A 19,671-nucleotide genomic window follows, 5' to 3' on the forward strand; every position below is an offset into this window, starting at 1 on the left:
CAAACCTTCCTTAGCATTAATAAAAGATGATATGCTTACTTGACTACTTCTATAGTTGAACATTGCTTACTATGCTACTTCTATTTCTATAGTTGAATATTTTAAAAATCTTCAATTTTTCAACTTATTTTTATTTTTATTTTTATTTTTATCTCTCCCTCATTTTTTTGGTTATGCGAGAGAAGAAAGAAAATAAAATAAAAAGGAAAGTACAAAAAATAGGTCTTTTTTTTTTAATCTATTAATTTTTTTTTATAAAAAATTTTAAACCTAGACTTATATGCTTAAAATAATAATAAAAAAAATCTATGTAAAAAACAAATTATTTTTCAAATAAAAACACGAAAATATTACATTTACAAATTTGAGATTATTCCATCTATTTTAACTAATTAATTTTTTTAAAAACATATTTTTCCCATGTATTCTACTTTATTTTGTAACATTTTTAGAGTTTGTTTTTTTTTAAGTAAAAATAGTTATAAAATTCATCTTTTTTTTTCTATATATTTATATTTCTTTAATATATGTTAATCATTAATTACTAATACTTAATCAATAATAAATTTATCAAAAGTAAGAATGGTTAGAAACAGATTAAGGTATAAGTTTAGATAAGTTTTTCAAAAAACAATTATTAAGAAACAATTTTTAAAAATAATTAAAAAAAACAGTTCTTTAATATTTGTTGGAACAAATATTTTTTAAAAATAATTTCTCTTTATAATATTTAATTTTAATTATTTTCATATTTATATTTGCAAAACAATCCCCATAACTCTATTTTCATAATAATTCTCAAAAATCTATTTTAAAAATAATTGATAGTTAAAAAACTGTTACTGAGGACGGTGACCGTAGTCGTTAAATTTTTTTTTTTTTTTTAAAAAAAAGTATTATTTCAATATAAAATTTTAATTAATTTTTCTAGTTGTTTGATAGAATATTATAATACAAAGTTCGTAAAAAGGACGACAGCAATAATTGCACCTGTGTTCCCCCCGTGTAGAATTGAATATGCATTGCAAGTTGCACCTACTTTGTTGGCGTAGTGCATTCAAAACCTTAATAAGACTCCAAAACTTTTAGGATGTATTTAATTACATAAATAAAAGAGTTAAGATATGAAGGGGAAGATGATACTAAACCCATGGTAAAAGTCCAGGGTGTTGACTGTTGAGTGGGTACCCCGAATCATGGCAGTTTGTCTTAAAGAAGAAGAGGAAGAAGAGGGCAGAGGGCAGAGGGGAGAGGGGAGTACATGTGGCTGCATTTAAGGGAGCGTGGGGTGAGGCCCAGAGGGTCCTAATCCCTTGCTTCTCGGGAGTTGGGGTGGTCTGTTAGCTGTACCCATCTCTAAACCATATTTGCATATTTTGGACTTTTCAATTTCTGAAAGAGCTGTACCCTTTGGACGTTTACCTCTCATTGCTCCATGGCCCCATTCCAAATTTATCTCAACCACAACATTGCCCAATTTTCTATCACTATATATATATATATATATATGAGTATATGCTTTGACATTTGCTCCCATTTCCTTGCCAACAATAACCACTTTGATCACAAAAATTCTTTCAAGAAAATCGTTTTCATGCGCAATTTTTATTATTATTATTACCATTTAGTGGGCGGTGATGTGATGTGACCCTCAATATTCCACCACATTATTCGTCAAAGCATAAGAAATTATGTTCAACTTCTCCAACGCGTTAAAATATCGCATGTGAAGAAGAAGCTAGCTTGAAATATGGTTTATATTCCTTGTGCTCTAAATTTCAAACATATATAATTACACATTTGGAAAAATGGGTTGGAAGGGAAATTTGTCTTCTTCCATTTGGCATTTCTCCCAAATGTAGGGTGTATGTAAAAGTTTTTGCATTAACTTGTATGCTTGTGATTCGTAATTGAGAAAGTGCATTGATACATCAAGGCCTATGTGGGGTATTCAATTTCTTCAACCTTTGGTAATTGGTACTGTACCCTCCTTAAAAGCTTGTGCTCCAGGGCTTTGCCTCAGGTTCGGTGAGTGAGGATGACTGGATGAGTCTTATCTCTTCATTACGATCGTCGTTTCCCACACAAAGATGGTAATGAGCGGATGTCCTTTTTAGGTGGTGTGACAGATTCTGTCTCACCAACTATTCCTATTACAAGTCACGCATCCATTATTATTCACAAATGGTGTACCAAATCTTCTTAGAAGGAAGAAAGTATCGGGCAAGGGCAATGTGGTGTGCTAGGAAATTGATTAGAGAAAATAAGAGTTGAAAGGAGGGGTGGGTTTGGGTAGGTGAATGGAGGAAAGGGTCATTGTCTTGAAAAGGGTGACCAAAATTTGGAAGAAGAGAGCCACTGTGTGAAATAGGAAAAAGGTTGAAACTCCAAGCAATCCTATTCCGCCAATGGCAACTCAACCCACATCGGCAATCGAAAACAATAATCGGAAATGAATTGAGGAAGCGGAAGGCAAATCATATAGAAATGTCAAATATTTAAGAGGAGATCTGGGACAGGCTCACCCCACACGTTGGGCAAACCAAACACAGCCACGTCTCTTCGTCCTGCCGCTTCGTGGGTCCCCAGCCCCACCAGATGCCTTACGCAGCCACCTGCCTTCCTAGTTGTTTTCATTTTTTCCTTTTTTGAGTTTTTAACCATCCTCTTCTGCTGAATTCTACTCGGCTTCGAATAATTCTCTCGCTCTATCTCTCTCTCTCGGGAATGGAATTTGGTGGAAGGTGAGAGTTGAGAGTTGAGAGGTGATCATTCTGGGGGAGGGATCATGGGTGCTTGTGTTTCGTCCCCCGAATCGTGCGTGGGAGGAAAGCTCAAGTGTCCAAAGAACAAGTTTCGGAAGAGGAGGAAAATCAAGAGACGTGCGGCGTCTCGCTTCGCCGATGTAACATCATTCGACAAGGCTGACAGGCCAAGTAGGCCTGGACCACCGCCGGATCGATCCTTCACCAACCCCACTTTCCGTGGTCTGTGTCTCTCTCTTCCTTTATATTTGTTTAAGTGTATATGTCCATGTTTTTGTGGTTTCCTTTTGCGTTTCATTTGCGGTTTGAATTGGAATTATGGATGGGGTCAACTGCTTCTCTGCCATTGTTGCCGAGCTCTAATATAGTTGTGTGAGAGAGGGTGGGGAGGGTCTTCTATGAACGCATATTCTTTTACAAAGGCATGTTTGTTGGATTTGGGTGGCGTGACTATAGGGGTATATCTCGACACTTGATCAATATGCCAGGTAAGTCATTCTGTTCATGCAAGGTTCTGGTGCGTATTTGGATAAAAATGATCGTGCTGATCGGCATTTAGTTTCAGGGTTGATACAAATTTCAGATCCTTTCCTTTAGTTTGAGTTCATTTGGCTTGAAAATTTCCTTGGAATTCAGGACTTCTTTTGGGTTGGGTTCCTTATTTATTCTTTTTGTGGGTCGTTGTATAAAAGAGAATCCAGTTATTATCAGCAATTCTAGGAGTTAGTTGTTCACAGTAGTGCGATGAAATTGATAAGTTTGGGCTAGATTCTTCATTTTCTGGAGGATAAGCCGATTGCTGATCTTTAACAGATAGAGTTGGTGGTTGGTCCATTTGTTTCTTGACAAGTTGATCAAACCATATTGAGGGATTGGAGAGTCCATCTTGAGAGGCTAGTCTATGAACTGAAAACAGAGTAGTATTCTTTGCAGACAATACCACCTGCTAGATATTTTCAGTGAAAATCGAAGTAATTTGAGTGGCCTGTCTTTATTTCTGGCTAAAGAGAAGCAGCATTGGATTTGGTGGTGGCACCCAGTCTTTCAGGCAACTATTAGATGGACCTGCAATACGTTCATAAAGCTTAGATCTGGATGGCTTGTTTAATTCCTGTACTAAGGTTTTTGCAAGAATGAATACTAGTAGGCAATTCAATTTCTATACATGCAATGTGGTGGTTTATGAAAGAAAACTGATGGATCTTTATCTCTTTGGGATGACATTGGGTAAATTACTTGAGGAGCAATTTTCAAAGGCATTAAGAGTGTACTTGGCTTTGTGATTAGCTGCTGAGGATTAAATTGAAATGCATAGAATCTTGGTAGATGCAAACTGGATGGCTCTGAAAGTACTCATTGGGACTCAATCTTGACCATAAAAATGCTTAGTTCTGCCTTTGGAAGAAGTCAAAATTCAAGTATTGTTACGAAATCCCAGTTCAGAGTGATGGTATGGCAATTGGGAGGTCTGCCCCTGTTGTGTAGGCTGTTGTTGCCTTCACATTAATAAGTATTTGTGCACTCTTATAGATCCCTCGAACATGATCTTGTTTGCATTAGAATCACTTGACATTTTTTCTAGTATTTGAAAATAATTACACAATGCTATTGTTTCAATTAATGTCGTGTATTTTTTTCTGTAAATAATTTCACCGTCACAAAAGGAATTCTATTGTATACTTACTTTGATTAATAAAGTACTTTTTACTAACCAGAGAATTATTAAAGTATTTCTAATGTCAATGGCCATTAGCTTGATATGCTTGCGTTTGCTTTATACTTCTTCAATCATTTGGAGGTTTTTGCTGAAAATGTTTAAAAATGAACAGTTCTCCTATGAGAAGGCGGGTGTGGGAAATGCAAAGCAGTTATTTTATTTTTTTCCTTCTGCGATTATTATTATTTTTAATTTTATTCTTCCTCCCCCATACACCATATGATTAAAATTTTTTATTTCATTTCAAACTGTCATTTGATCTTTTCTTCTAGTAATTACCTGATTTCTATTACAATGTGATGGCATCAGCGGGAAGTCTTGATGAAGCATGGTTTGATTCTATTCCAGTTTTTGAGTCTGACTGTGAAGAAGAGTTTGAAAGTGTTCAAGAAGGTACTATATTTTGGAGATTTTTAAATTCCATTATCTAGTTCCAATTTGCCACTCCCTTTCTAATTTAAGACACAGTGGATGTTGATTTTGGATGCATTCAATATCTGCAGAGGTTTTTTCTGTCAATGGCTTTGAAGGTGCTTCAGTATCAAGTGTTTCATCTCTCAGAGATAGTAGTCTTTGGGACTGTAATGTCAACGTCCAACATACCTCTGGCATGGGTGAGCTACATAGACCAGGGGATTTATCAACTAAAGGTTCTGCTTTTAATTCTGTGATTGAGGTTGCAAGAATTTCTAATAGTCAGGTCTTACATTCAGATGGTGTTGATTCTCAACTGAAACCTGATGGGCCTTCTAATGAGGCAAAGCAACCTGTGTTCCTTGATGAAATCTCCTTGACCGCGGATGAAAGTGGTGGCAGGGAGGAAGGAATGCTGGAAAATTGTGGCATTCTTCCAAACAATTGTTTGCCTTGTCTTGCTTCCACTACGTCCTCCGAGGAAAAGAGAGGATCACTAAGCTCCAGTCCTCCAAGTTCACGGAAAAAGGGTGCCTTAAAAATTTCCTTCAAATGGAGGGAGGGAAATGCTAATGCCTCTTTACGTAAGTAACTTGCTGTAATAATTTGAAATTTTATAATCAATTGGATACCAACATACTAGTAAATTCAGAGTTTACAAGAGTTTACATCATTACAACTGCATCTCCTGTGGTATTAGCATCATTTGTATCATAATTATCATCCTTATTATATTGTTCTTGTTAATTTTTCTCTCCCATCATATTTTTCTTTATTATTATTATTATTATTGTTATTGTTGTTATTATTATCAATAGTATTAACATTGTTAGTATTATTCTTATTATTATTTCCTTGTTTCACAAATTTCCTTGTTCCTGTGCTATGGCTTCTGTCCACCATCTCTATTTTACGCTCTAATGTGATTACTTTCAGAGGGTCTTCCCTGTGATTGATGGGCATGGTAGATATTATAAACCTTTTTTGATTAGCTCACAGAATGTTTAATTTTTTGATATGACTGGAATCTGTAAATTTATGTTACTAAATATCATGTAGATAATGTTTTGAAATGTTTTTTTTTTTTCATGTTGAATAGCTTTTACTCATGCTGAAATCAGATATGACGACCAGCTTTAATGACTTTTCTGTTAAGAGAAACAAATTAAAATTTATTTCTAAATGGATCTGTTCTACTCGAACTTATGGTCCATGGAAGTGCATATTTTTTTTTTTCAATTATTCATTATTTTTCAAGGTAACGGTTCTTCAAATGGAGTGTGCCTTCTGTTCATACAATAGTTTCTATTACAAGTTGGAGAAATCGGTTATATACAACTCAGGAACTGCAGGTTGAGTGTAAACATTATGTTTATATGTTATATTATTATCATTATGAAGTTGTGTCTGGCTTTCATCATCAGTCAGTAGATTTTCTGAGTTATGTATTTCTTTTTCCTTAAAGTTATACATCAATTATATTTTTATTTTTGCGGCATTTTCAATTATGGTGCCCTGTTTTTGTCATGTAACATATTGCAGCTGGTAATGTAATTATTTTTTTGTATAACTCACTTTGTTTATCATGTGCATTTGCATTTGTTTATCAGCTTAGAAAATGAATTAAATCTTTGCCCTTATGTTTGTGGTTTGGAAGAAATTATTTGAACTTGATCCCCTCATTTGATTTCCTTGAGTTCCAAGCACATTCCATGTCTTGGCTTGATGAGTTGATTCCTAGTTTCTAGGAGCATATGATTGTGCTATGTGTTAATAATATCTTAATTTTTCAGGGAATCAAAATTCAAATAAAGATGCTAGATGGGGTCTTATGGTGAGCATCAAAACTAATATGTATGGATGTTCATAACAACAGTACATCAATATAGGAGGTCAATCTAGTTTAACACATTAGATATTATGTGAAGGGGCATTTGTATATATATATATATATATATATATATATATATACCCTGCAAAAATGGCAGATATATGAAAATTTTGCTAACAGATGGTGCACTCTGTCTGACCACTTAGTAATATGTGGATATGCATTCTTTCACTGCCTGGTATTTTGTGAGATGGAGTTTATCTGGCCTTGGGGAATAGATGAGTTGGTGACTGAAGTATGGGGATTATTAAGGAACAAACTTGCAAATGATAGACATTTTACGCGGGCAAATATAAGTTAGACCCATATACCCTCTCTGTTTTGGTGGTTTGTGTTCATCAAAGATATTTTTATATATCAAATAGACTTCAAAGTGTAATGTTCGTTGCACTTGATCGAGGCATTGAGCATTGATGGTCCCTCAGACGATAGCATAAACCTCTGAAGGTTTAGTTACTTGAACTTTTCATTTTTCTCTTTTGTTTCAGTTTCTTCAAGGATGCTTCTGCAGAGGCCAATAGCAGGATCCCAAGTACCTTTTTGTCCGATAGAGAAGAAAATGCTTGACTCTTGGTCAAATATTGAGCCAAGCACTTTTAAAGTTAGAGGAGAGAACTATTTCAGGTCAGAGAACAATGATCAACTGGTTTATATATAAATATACATGTATTGATGTTATAGCATTTACCTTTCTGAAAGGTGCATAAATCCTGGAATTATGACTCTACAGATGTGGCTTATTTGTTACCCAGATGTTAGTCTGTTATAGCAGTTCAGTTGACAACCACCTTTTGTTTGTCAGGGATAAAAGGAAGGATTTTGCTCCAAATTATGCTGCATATTATCCATTTGGTGTTGATGTCTTTTTATGTCCTCAGAAAATTGGTCACATTGCTCGGTTTGTGGAACTCCCTACTGTTAATTCTTCTGGGAAATTCCCACCAATTCTAGTTGTAAATGTTCAGGTACTCCATCCTTTTATTTTCTATTGCTTTCATCATTGTTTCCTTCTGTTTTTCATGGTTATAAACATATTAATTTACTACACTGAATTGGGTCCTTTCATTTTTATTAATTGTGGTTGAAAAGCTAATTTGTTTGCCATTATTAATCAATTCATATTGATACTCATGTGTTTTTGTGGGTTCTACAGATTCCATTGTATCCTGCCACAATTTTTCAGAGTGAAACGGATGGAGAAGGAATGAGTGTTGTTTTGTATTTTAAACTTTCAGAAAGTTACTCTAAGGAACTTCCCTCCTGCTTTCAAGAAAATATTGGGGTAAGGTGGAACAATTGTAGTTTTCATTTGAATTCCTTCTGTTTCATATCTTTATAATCTGTTTGATTTCTTATATATCTAATGCTGGTTTGGCCACCATTCTAGTAACATCACAATAAGGAAGAGTTTGGTGATCTTTTACACTCGTGTTCTCATTTGATTGAATATGCTTATCTTTTCATTTGCTATGAGGTTGAGGCACATTTCATTGTTGTAAGGTGCTTTTTCATCTGTTATTATTTGCTCTCCTGCTTTATATGTTACAAGATATTTTCATATTTTCTGATTCACAACTATATTCCTGCTAGTTTAAAGCATTGGTCTTTTTTTGGAATAGAGGTTAATTGATGATGAGATGGAGAAAGTCAAAGGTTTTCCTGTAGATGCAATTGTACCCTTCCGAGAAAGGTTGAAGGTATTGGGCCGTGTGGTAAATGTGGAAGATCTTCATTTAAGTGGTGCAGAGCGGAAGCTTATGCAGGCATACAATGAAAAACCATTCCTTTCACGCCCTCAACATGAGTTCTATTCGGTAAGTTTTTTTCCAAGATTGTTTCAACATTTCGTACTGTACTTCTGCTTTGAAATAGATTTAATGCATGCCCTCAACATGAGTTCCATTCAGTTAGTTTTTATCCAAGACTGTTTCAATATAACTTACTGTATTTCTGCTCTGAAAGAGATTAAGATTGTGTTTGATAGTGATTTTTGGAAGTGTTTCTATCATTTCTAACACTTGAAATTTTTTATTTTTCAAGCATTAGAAATACTAAAAACGTTTCTTAGAATCACTACCAAACATACTTTAAATGATACTTGGAATGTTTAATAGTTGAACAGACTCATCTAGATTCAGGAATCACTGCTAAGTCTCCAAATGATTTATTGCTTTCACTTGCACAAAAACTTCTTTTTCGGCTGAAATGACTATGAATATTGAAAGTGAAATGTGCTTTATCTATATTTTACTTGTAATGTGAGACTCGCTATTTCTTTTGGACTTCTAGCCCTGGTGGCAAGTTAGCTACTGTAGCAACACATAACATTTCTGGTCTTGGATCCACTTTTACCTGTTGTAGCATGACTCTTTCATCTGCTAAACACTTCGGCTCATCTACTTATTTCTGCTAGGTAAAGAGTTTCACTCTGGATCATGGATGCATATATCAAGAGTGGTGCTTTAGCCTCAAAAGATTGGCATGCTGAACATGGTCTTGTATTTGTATGTTAGAAATACTGAAAGTCTTTCTCGCAGCTTGACTAGTATTTATATTACAACTTATATAGTTTTATTGACATATTTATGTTTTTCCAAGAATGAGGTTGTTGGGGAATCTAGAGAAGTAAGAATGGGAGGACTGGGAATATAACAAAAAATTGATCACTTTTGGAATACGCAAGAACGACATCTATGGTTGATATGTTAGAAAGTCTCTCAAATTCCTATTTATCACATATCCTTTTTAGTAAAGAATCTTATATAAAATATTTCATATATTGGTATTTCCTTATGAAATTAAGTTTCCTTACGGAATAAAGAGTGATGCTAGAAATATCTTATATAGATAGTTAAAGACATGAGAGGTAAAAGGTTATGAGATCAGTGGGCTAGATAAGACCTAGGAGTAGAAGATTTGATGCTTTTCCCCTAGGTTTGCTTGATGTCAAAGTTACCACATAGGCAGAGCTATGAGGAAGAGTGAGAGACACTTGGTGGAGGCTGGAACAAGAATGACGGTTCAGATTGGAAATATTTAGTGTGGGAAATCAGGATGTTTAAAGGCTTAGAGGTTTTACCCGGGAAGTAGCATTATACTGTGTGTAGCATAACCTTGACTCTTACGGAAAATGAAAATAGTGTTTGTTGATGTGTATCTGACATTTCATAGCTGATAAATTTAATCTGTTTTATGGTGCTACCTTCATTAATTGCTGCACTATTACTCACTTAATGTGAGCATGTTAAATTGAAAGTGGATTATATAAGATTGTCAATACTAGAAAACGGTTTCATTTTGTGTCTTTCTCACTCATTGTAATGAAATTTATGCAGGGAGAAAACTATTTTGAGATTGACTTGGATATGCACAGATTTAGTTACATCTCTAGGAAAGGATTTGAAGCATTCCAGGATAGATTAAAGATCTGTGTCTTAGATCTTGGTCTAACAATTCAGGTAAGCTTTTATTCCTTACTACAAACAAGTTCATTGTTATTTTGTCATTCTTTTTTCTTCTTTCCCATCTCTTCCCTCTCCCCCCTTTCTAGCTTTTTAAAGTCCATTTTTGTGAAATCTTATTTCAATGTAAAACAGGGGAACAAAGTCGAGGAGTTGCCAGAGCAGATTCTATGTTGTATCCGGTTAAATGGAATTGAGCACATAAATTACCACCAACTGGGGTTGGGTCAAGAACCCCTTTGAATCTACATATTCTCAAACAATGTAAGGCTTAAAGTTTGATAAATTGAATAAAAATTCTAATTTCCATGGCAGCCATTGTTGCCTCTTGTTTATAGTTCCTGGGTCTCTCCTCATCTCTGACAATTAGAGGTGAGAGGTGTGAGTCTGCTCCCATTCAAGCACAACCAAAAATACACATTTAATGGAATATACAAGTTTTGGAAAAAAGTATACTGTTACATGCTTTCCAGTCATCAATTTTCTCAGGAAAGGATGGTTGATATTGTAGCCTCAATCTTTTGCTTCTCCTAGTTAATGATTGAATATTGTTCACCATTCTGTCTGGAGGCATGTTCTAATTCATGAAGATGAAACATTTGGAGTACCATTATGATTTTCCAAGTGATGGATTTGGGAACAAAATGGTGCAGGCATGACTTCCATTATTTGGCCAGCATACTTGGCCATGTTCTTGTGGAGCGGGGGAGATCTCTTTTCTTTCTTCATCTGTTTGTTTTGTTGGGTCACTTATTTATTTCATTAACAACTCGCTTCAACCAGATATGGGAGAAAACTTGGTTGTAAAAGATATTGAGAGAGACATTCATTGTTATTTTTCCAAATGAATATGATTAAAATCACGAATTTAACTCAGGGGGCAAGAGAAAAGAACATTCAATGCTCAAGGCTTACAAGGAGCAAGGGGCCTACCGCATAAAGCTCTGTTTCCAGAATAGGAGCTCCTTGGGAAGTCATCCAGGGGCTTACCATTAGGAATTTGTCCCACCAGAAGGTTATCTGACAGATCCAACTCTTTCAGCTTTCCCAACATCAAATACCCATCTGGTATCTTCCCTGTAAACCGGTTTTTCTCCAGCTTCAGCCTCTCCAATGATTTCACATTCCCCAGAGACTCTGGCAAGTTGAAACCCAATTCATTGTGGCTCAAATCCAAACTTCGCATCAGTTCCAATCTTCCTATGGAAGTTGGCAATCTACCTTTGAGAAAGTTATGAGATAAATTGAGAAACTCAATCCCATGTTGTTCTCCTGCACCGATCTGCTCAATTCCACTTGAGAAACTGTTATGAGAAAGATCGACGTACCTCAGTGATCCACCAGGTAAAATGCTTCCCATCTTGAACACCTCAATTATGGAGCCTGTTAGCTTGTTAGAGTGGAGATCAAGTACACCCAACTCATGCAACCTTGTGATTGAATCAGGAATCTCTGAAACTAGTGCATTCTTGGAGAGATTTAACAAGTAGAGCTGACTCAGGCCACCAAGCCATGATGGGATGCTTCCTGTAAGATGGTTGGCTGATAAGTCCAGCTCCTGTATTGGTTTTCTCTGCAAAAATTCTGGAATTTCACCTTGGAGTCCACATCCTGCCATGTAAATCTGGGAAATTGATGGTAATTCTGCCATCCACTTGGGGATGGAGGAGAAGTTTAAAGGGTTGAATGACAAAGTGAGGGTTTGAAGATTCTGGAGGGAAGACATCTCATGAGGCAACCCTCGAATCAAATTGTTTGAAAGGTTTAAGTTGATAAGCTGAGAGAGTCGACTGAATGCTATTGGTATTAGTCCTGATAACCGGTTGCCACTGAGGTACAACTCCCTCAAATCTGAGAGATTACCCAAACTGGAAGGTATTGGCCCATTGAGCTTGTTATTTTCTAGGTATAATCTCTGTAGGGAGACCAGATATCCCAAAGCTGGGGGTATCCTTCCAGTCAGATGGTTGTGATGGAGGGCTAGAAAGCGGAGGAAGGGCATTTGGCCAGAGCAGGAGGGGAATGGGATCTCTCCCTCAAGGGAGTTGTTACTCAAGTCAATATCTTGAACAGTAGTGATATTAGTTAATGAAACTGGAATTTTCCCGCTTAAGAGATTCTCCGAAAGATCAAGCTGTTCCAGGACCTGCAGTTCACCAATTTTGGCTGGTATATGACCGTTCAAATAGTTGTGATGAAGATCTAAAACAACCAAAATTGTCAAGTTTACAAGAGAATCAGGTATTGCACCAGAAAATTGGTTTGAATCCAATAGAAGTCTATTGAGATTGTTCAGATTCCCAAGGCTCAAAGGGAGAGACCCAGAGAAGCGATTCTCACTTAGTATGATTTCCTCAAGTTTGGACAACTTACCAATGCTTTCTGGAATTGGGCCACTCAGCTTGTTGCGAAGGAGATAGAGTTTTCGGAGGTTTGGGAGGTGAAAACCAATTGAAGTTGGAATGTTTCCAGTAATGAAACTGAGTTCACTGAGATCAATTACTTGAAGAGAGGTGAGAAGTGTTATCTTTGGAGATAGTGAGCCTTTCATCTGAGTTTGGAGGATAGAAACATCTGTGGAGATGAACCCTGGGAGGAGGAGTTGTGTCACCCTCCCAGTTGTATTATCACAGGAAATGCCCTCCCATTTGCAGCAACTGCGGCCAACCCACCTCTCCAACCGACCTGAAGTATCAATCCGAATTCCAGCCTTGAAACTGATTAGACCCATCAGGTCATCAGGATGGCACGATTCACCTGTACTTTTCTTGCTTTCTCCCATCGATATGAGAGTGAACGCTACAATCATCCATAGTAGCCGACACCCCATTTTGTTCACACAGATGAATGAGGCTCTCATGTTGCTGTGATTTCAGCAGAGGAAGCAGGACAAAATGAGTTGGGTGTGTTGGTTGCAGCCTTGAATATCAATTCAAGGAGGACCAAAAGCACAATAAGAAATAGAACTTTAGGGTCGGTCAAATATCTCAATTTTCGCTTTCTTTTTTTGGCTTCTTTTTTCCTTTACAGTTTGTAGTGCCAAAAAGCACATGTGTGTCCGAATCATGATGTTCCTTGGTTACGAGTAAAGGAGTCAGGGAGATGAAAGACCCGCACATTTGATTATTTTGAGAAAATGTCTGAGAACTCTTCCCCCAATAGACTCAACATGATCAACATATTCCTCAGCTTCTTTTGTACTGTTCAAAAGATCCAAAACAGCTCCCTGTGAAGCTGCAATTGTATATGCAGCAGTTTCAAGCCAAGTTTCCTGTAAGTGCGCCTCAAAATCAGTCCACTGACAGCACTCTAGCTCCTTAAATCCACAAGGCAAGTAGATGGGGCCTCAGTGGTGATGGTCAAAGGGTTATCTTGCTTCCCGGATCATGCCTTCATTGTCTTTCCCTCATAGGAAAAGTTGTGCAATTTCCATGTTCTTAGATTAACGGTCCTGTTAATCTACTTTAAAAGACTACTTTGTCTTCCTGCCGTTTGTTTATTCACTCCGAGGACTAATCTCTATTTCATATGTTTGGAATTTCAAGGAGGATCTTACAGCCAACAGCATTGTTTAAGACTTTTTCAGGGCACAGTTTTTGTCACACCAATTAAAATGAGATTCAGCTATTAACGGTGCACTTTACAACAAATCTGAAGCTACTACAAGAGATAATATATATATATATATATAGAGAGAGAGAGAGAGAGAGAGAGAGAGAGAGAGCTGAAGCTACTCTTTCAAATTTCATCCCAGTTACCAATGCATAATAAATAGAAGTTCTCGACGTATTTGATTAAAGAAAAAAATAATCAGCACTACATGAAAAAATTGCATGTTGAGCTAGTAATTCGTACAATTGATATAATTAGTGCCAGATAAAAGGAAGAGCATGTTGTCTGTGTGATGAATGAATCAATATGAAGCTAAAAATGGATGTGATCGAAAAATATGGGAGCCCTCCCTCAGTTTTGGATATCTAACAGTTCTAACAAGGTTCTCGTGGTACAATTTGGTTGAGATGATTTAATCTCCATATGGAAATTGTTCTTGAGAACAGTTTTTTCATTTATTAAACATTTTTGGTGAACTTTTCACAAAAAACAGTTACAAAAATGTGTTATAAAAACATGTTTTTTGAGAACAAAATTTAGGTGTTTTTATTTGTTTTTTTGTATAATGTTTTGAACATTAATTAAAATATTCAGAATTTTTAAAAGCTTTTTCATTGTACATAAGTGCAAGATACTTTCATAAAAAATAAGTTAAAAAAACCATTTTTCATATTTGAGTTTCCAAAAAGAATTTTGCTTCCTAAAATAATTGATAACCATTTTTTAGGAGTTTTTCTTAAAACCTTTTTTTTGAGAACTGTTTTTGAAAATGTTCCAAACAAGCTCTTAATTTTTGTAAATAAATATCTAGATTATGATATTAAAATAAAGGGAGGTAGAATGATATATTCTTCGATAATGCCCAAGATTTTGAAAATAACATAAATTCATGTTGAAATTAGTGTTGTGCCAATGAGGAGAACTTAGTCGTGTAACAAATTTTCTTTAGTAAATGGCCAAAGAAATTTAGGTTTTTTCATTTTATATTCTTTCCTATCTTGCCATTGAAAAGGAACTTAAATTTCCTTCTTTCTACTCTTTATGTTTTTGATATTTTTAATTAGATAGTATTTATTTGAAGAACTAATGAAATAGTAACTTCTTTGAGTGTAATGGAGACTTTTTAGCACTGTAATTACTCTTTTGAATATAGTGAATTGGTTTCCTCTTTCCTTGTGGAAGTCAACACTTTGTTGAATCACATTAAGTTAAATCTTGTGTTGTCATGATTGCTTTTATGTTTATTTATTTTTCTTTTCTTATTGTTCACTTGCTTTATTATAAGATACAATAAGGGGGTGTTTGGTACGTCGGAATAGGGAATAAAAATAATATTTTGTTTCATTTCCTATTTCTTAGTGGAATTGAATGAATTTGATGATTCCATTTTCTAGCATTTGGATGAATTTAGGAATGCAAGATTGAAATGATTATTTATTTCCATTCCAATGTTTGATAATAATAGGAATGAAAATGAAAAAGAAATAAATTTACAATAATATCCTTAAATATAATTTAAAATATTTTTTTTATTTTTACTTTTATTTTTAAAAAATAAAATTTGAGAGGTTTTTTGTTATTAAATAATAAGACTAAAAAAATATATATATACTCAATAAATAAAAAATTAACCATAAAAAATCGTATAACCCTAATGCACAAATATTCAATTATTATTTTTATTAAAAATTTGAATAATTTGACATGCTTAAGTAGTTATAAAATTATATTTTTCAAAAAAAATTATTTATTATAATATTTAAATTCTCAAAGCTAGCAAATGTTTTTCTTATTTTCAAAAGAGGAAATAAAAGAATTCATATAATTTAAAACAAAAGTTTTGTTTTTGTTTGTTTTTTTTCTTTTTTTCTTTTTCCTAACCATTAAAAATTTTCAATATTGTAAACACGTGAAATCGAAAAATCTTTTTCCAACCATTTCAATTTTTCTCTCTAGTTTCCATTAATACAAGATAAAGAAACATCAAAGATTCCAAACATAAATTAATAAAAAAAAAATTAATCGATTTATAGAGAAGAAGAAACACATATAAAGAAGTAGAAGAAGAAAGAGAAAATAAGGTAAACCTGATCGAAGATGTAGAAGGGAGTTTTCAGAACCTAGTTGCAGCAAACAATGACGAATCCTAGATCCATCAATCAAAATGAACATCCAAAACCTTATAAATTAGAAATTGATTTTTTTTTTTTAAATATCGTGGAAGGTTTAATTGATTCAATTTGGAAGAATCACTTGTTGCAGAGAATTGGATGATGAGTGGGTCTCTAGCTTTGCAAAGAAGATAAGAAGTGGATGATGAATGGATCTCTACATTTACAAAGAAGATAAACATCGGGTTTTAAGAACAAGATAAGAGGGTAAAATAGTAATTTAGGTTATTTTATATTATCAAATAGGTTTAATGAATCAGAATACCACATACTTTTAATGAATGCAAAACCGACTCATAAGTTGGATTTGATTTCTGCCGGAATAATTTTTTATTTCATTTCCGCCTTCTTAACATTTATCCAAACATAGGAAAAAGGGAGAAAAGGAATGAGATGTCTATTCCCACTCCCTATTCCCGTGTACCAAACACCCCCTAAGTGATATCAGAACCAAAACAATTAATGTTTGGGACTAAGTATCAGATAAACAAATTTTTTAGGAATAACTTTTTCTATGAAAATGGTAAACGAAAGATCTACTAATTCAACAAGGAGTTCACAAAGTACTACAAGGTAAGTCAAAGAAAGCTAAATATATAACAAATAAAATATTTGAGGAATGGGTGAGAAAGTTGTTAGTATGATTTGTCTAAATCATTTTGATGAGGTAATACATACTATAAATTTGATTGATGAAACAACAACCAAAGATATTTCAAGTAGCTTGAAGTAGTTGTATATGATGAAAAACTTGTTAGATAATTGATATATGAAGAAAGAGTTGTATGGTACATGTATGTAAAAAAACTCAAATAAATTACAACACTTGAATATTTTGAATTGCTTGACTTCACAACTATTGCAATTTAGGGTAATGATTAAAGATAAGAATAATAATTTTGTTGTTGACATCACTTTCTTCATCATATGATAATATTATAACCACCCTATTGTATGAGAAAAAGAATGGTGTTTGATAAGGTTACTAGAGCTTTTTTGTCATATGATAAAAACTTTGGGTGAAAAACAACAAGAAATTAAATAGTTTGGTAGCAAATTTAAAAGACAAAAGGGGGTTAGGTTGTCTAGAGGAAGTTCATTGAATGTATATATAATTATAGGGTACGATCATGTCATCAAGATAAATTTTGAAGAAGGCTTGAAAGAAAGAATAAAAAAGAGCCTATAAATGTAACCCGTGTTATTGAAGTTAAAGATGAATCTAATGAATTAAAAGTACATTTGTTCATAATTTCTTCAGACGGAAATCTTCTTTAAAATGTTTAGATTATAAATTCCGCTTGCTCCTATTATTAGATTCGAAATGTTTGATGAAGTGGTTTGAACCCTCATAGGTGTTATATGCATTCTTGAATTGAAGAGCAATTTGATTTCCTTTACTACATTAGATGCCGTGAGATGTAGTTATACAACTAGAAATGAAAAGTTGAAAGTACCCAAAGGAGCATTGGTGGTTCTGAAAGATGAAAATATTATAAATTTATATAATTTGGTGGAAAACTCTATTCTAAGTAGGGTTGCACTCTCCACAATATGAGAGTTAGATTCAGATGATACAAAGTTATCACATAGTCTTCTTGGACATTTGGGTGAATGGAGGATAGTGGAATTATATAAAAAAAAATTTATTAAAAATATGAAGTCATGTAAATTAGACTTATGTGAATTCCTCATGTTTGAGAAACAACATAATTTTAGTTTCAAGTTAGAATCACACTGAGTTTAGGTAATCTTGATCATATTCATTCTAATGTTTAGAGTCTTGTTTCAATTCCTTTTATTAGTGGTATATATTATTTTATTTGTTTCATTGATGATCATTCAAGAAAATTATTGAAGTATAAATTTGAGCTCTTTACTATACTTAAGCAATGGAAAAAAGAAATTAAAAACTAGAGAAGAAGGAAGACACAATATTTTAAATAAGATGTTATAGGAATACTTTTGGTATCGCTTGATATTTTACATGTAAAGGTACTCCATAACAGTATGAGGTGATTAAAAGGATGAACAAAACACTATTGAAACTTGCTACATGTATGATGTTTAAAGTCAAGTTACCTATTGAGGCTTGTAAACACAACTTTTTATATAATAAAATTGATTTTCTTGCTTTTCAATTAATTTCAAGATTTTGGAAGAATGGTAGTTTGGACCACTTCCATCATATTTTCCGCGTAAGTTAGCGTTAAAGGGAACCATCTTACCCTTGTAATGGCTAGGAGATTCCTACATTGAATTCTTCGAGTAGCAATCTCGGAAGAGTGCTAGTCCTTACCATTTTCTCAATCATAATTAGAGTAGATATTTCCTTATAAATTTTAACTTTCATTATGTTTGTAGTAGCAATAAATGGTTTGTTGTTAGCTTTTACAAGTTTTACCTTATCATTGTTCCTAAAGATTAAGAATTAGTGTAGAGAAAAGGGAAGACAAAAGCTGACTTGTACTTAATTTCTTCCCAACAGTAGGTTGTAGCTTAAACTATTGTCCACAACAAAAATGCCATATATGGTAAAAGTTTGTCTTCCAATAGTGGGGTTAAATGGAATCATTATCAATGTCTAAACCTTGCATCCACAATTTTTTCAACATAAAATAGGTTGGAATAAGGACTTACCCCCTTTTTATAGCTTCTCTAATGTAGATAAAGACAAAGAAATTGATTACAAGTCCATTGTTGATCAACACCCAACTCACTGACTATCCTTTTAGGTATGTTGTGATGTGTAGTGGCTTTTGGTTCTCAATCAATATTTTTTTGTTAGTTTTTCAAATACATAGCATTATGGCTTTCCACAATCTTCTTCATTTCCCTGCATGATTGTACTAATATTAGACTTGTCCACCATGCTAACTCTTTCTTCCATAACATGGTTGGTAATGTGAATTCCATGTTATACTTAGTTGACCTTAGGATTATGCCAAAATTTGCATGATTTTGCTTATGTTTCTCAAAGCTAACTAGGTGAACTACACTTTTTAGTTGTTCCTTTTGCTTAATCTCTATTTCTTCTATTTTTCTCGAAGCTTTTTCTCATTGGTTTTTTTTTTTTTTTATAGATTTTTTTTCTTAGGTTCTAACTTACCACATATTGATTTGGTAACACTTGTTTGTTGGAACATGAGATGGTTTAAAAATCATTCCATGTGATTGATTATCTTTATGGGTGTGTTAGAATAGATTTTCAAGGAGAGCCACCAAAAAATCCATTTTGTGACTACTATGTGGACTTTGGGTGGCACTTATTAAAAGAAGGAAGAAGTAAGAAGCTCCTGAGATTTCCTCTCTAATGGTTAAGTCAATCACTTCCTTTAATTTTCTTAAGAATTCCTAAAAAGGAAAAACATCCCTTGCCTTTGTTACATGGTGCATATATAGTAGGCACCAACGACAACCTAACATTTGACATCACTCGATAGTTAGCTTTCAACTATAAGTTGCTTTAGCTACTTGTATGGGTTTAACATGGACTACTTACTCTTTTTTAATTAGGGAGTATGACATGGAGAAAGAGGTGGCTAACATTCTCTATAAGGGCTGTGTAGGGAATTAAACCGAATTCCCAACCCGTGAGAAACAAAAATAGAGAAAAACACACGGCAAAGAAAAACAATCA

The 19,671-nt window shown here is 34.1% G+C and overlaps 2 protein-coding genes across 3 annotated transcripts; one reads left to right on the forward strand and one right to left on the reverse strand.

Annotated features, from left to right (window-relative positions):
* Window positions 1-2,343: 2,343 nt before the first annotated feature.
* Window positions 2,344-10,564, forward strand: LOC117917620. Of its 2 annotated transcripts, none has more exons than XM_034833947.1 (10): window positions 2,344-2,987; window positions 4,792-4,875; window positions 4,986-5,096; window positions 5,196-5,480; window positions 7,276-7,411; window positions 7,590-7,752; window positions 7,941-8,069; window positions 8,407-8,601; window positions 10,123-10,245; window positions 10,384-10,564. In XM_034833947.1, exons 1-10 carry the CDS (start codon window positions 2,789-2,791, stop codon window positions 10,489-10,491), a joined length of 1,533 nt encoding a protein of 510 aa, XP_034689838.1. In that variant the 5' UTR covers window positions 2,344-2,788; the 3' UTR covers window positions 10,492-10,564. The 2 variants fall into 2 exon arrangements, with proteins under 2 accessions (XP_034689838.1, XP_034689848.1); XM_034833957.1 differs by lacking the exon at window positions 2,344-2,987 and adding an exon at window positions 3,002-3,253.
* A 481-nt stretch (window positions 10,565-11,045) lies between these two features.
* LOC117917609 (probable leucine-rich repeat receptor-like protein kinase At1g35710) lies at window positions 11,046-13,291 on the reverse strand. The gene has a single exon (XM_034833939.1). It carries the CDS (start codon window positions 13,106-13,108, stop codon window positions 11,153-11,155), a length of 1,956 nt encoding a protein of 651 aa, XP_034689830.1. The 5' UTR covers window positions 13,109-13,291; the 3' UTR covers window positions 11,046-11,152.
* Window positions 13,292-19,671: the final 6,380 nt, after the last annotated feature.

Source organism: Vitis riparia, chromosome 1 (genome assembly GCF_004353265.1).
Source record: "Vitis riparia cultivar Riparia Gloire de Montpellier isolate 1030 chromosome 1, EGFV_Vit.rip_1.0, whole genome shotgun sequence".
Taxonomy (NCBI): Eukaryota; Viridiplantae; Streptophyta; class Magnoliopsida; order Vitales; family Vitaceae; genus Vitis; species Vitis riparia.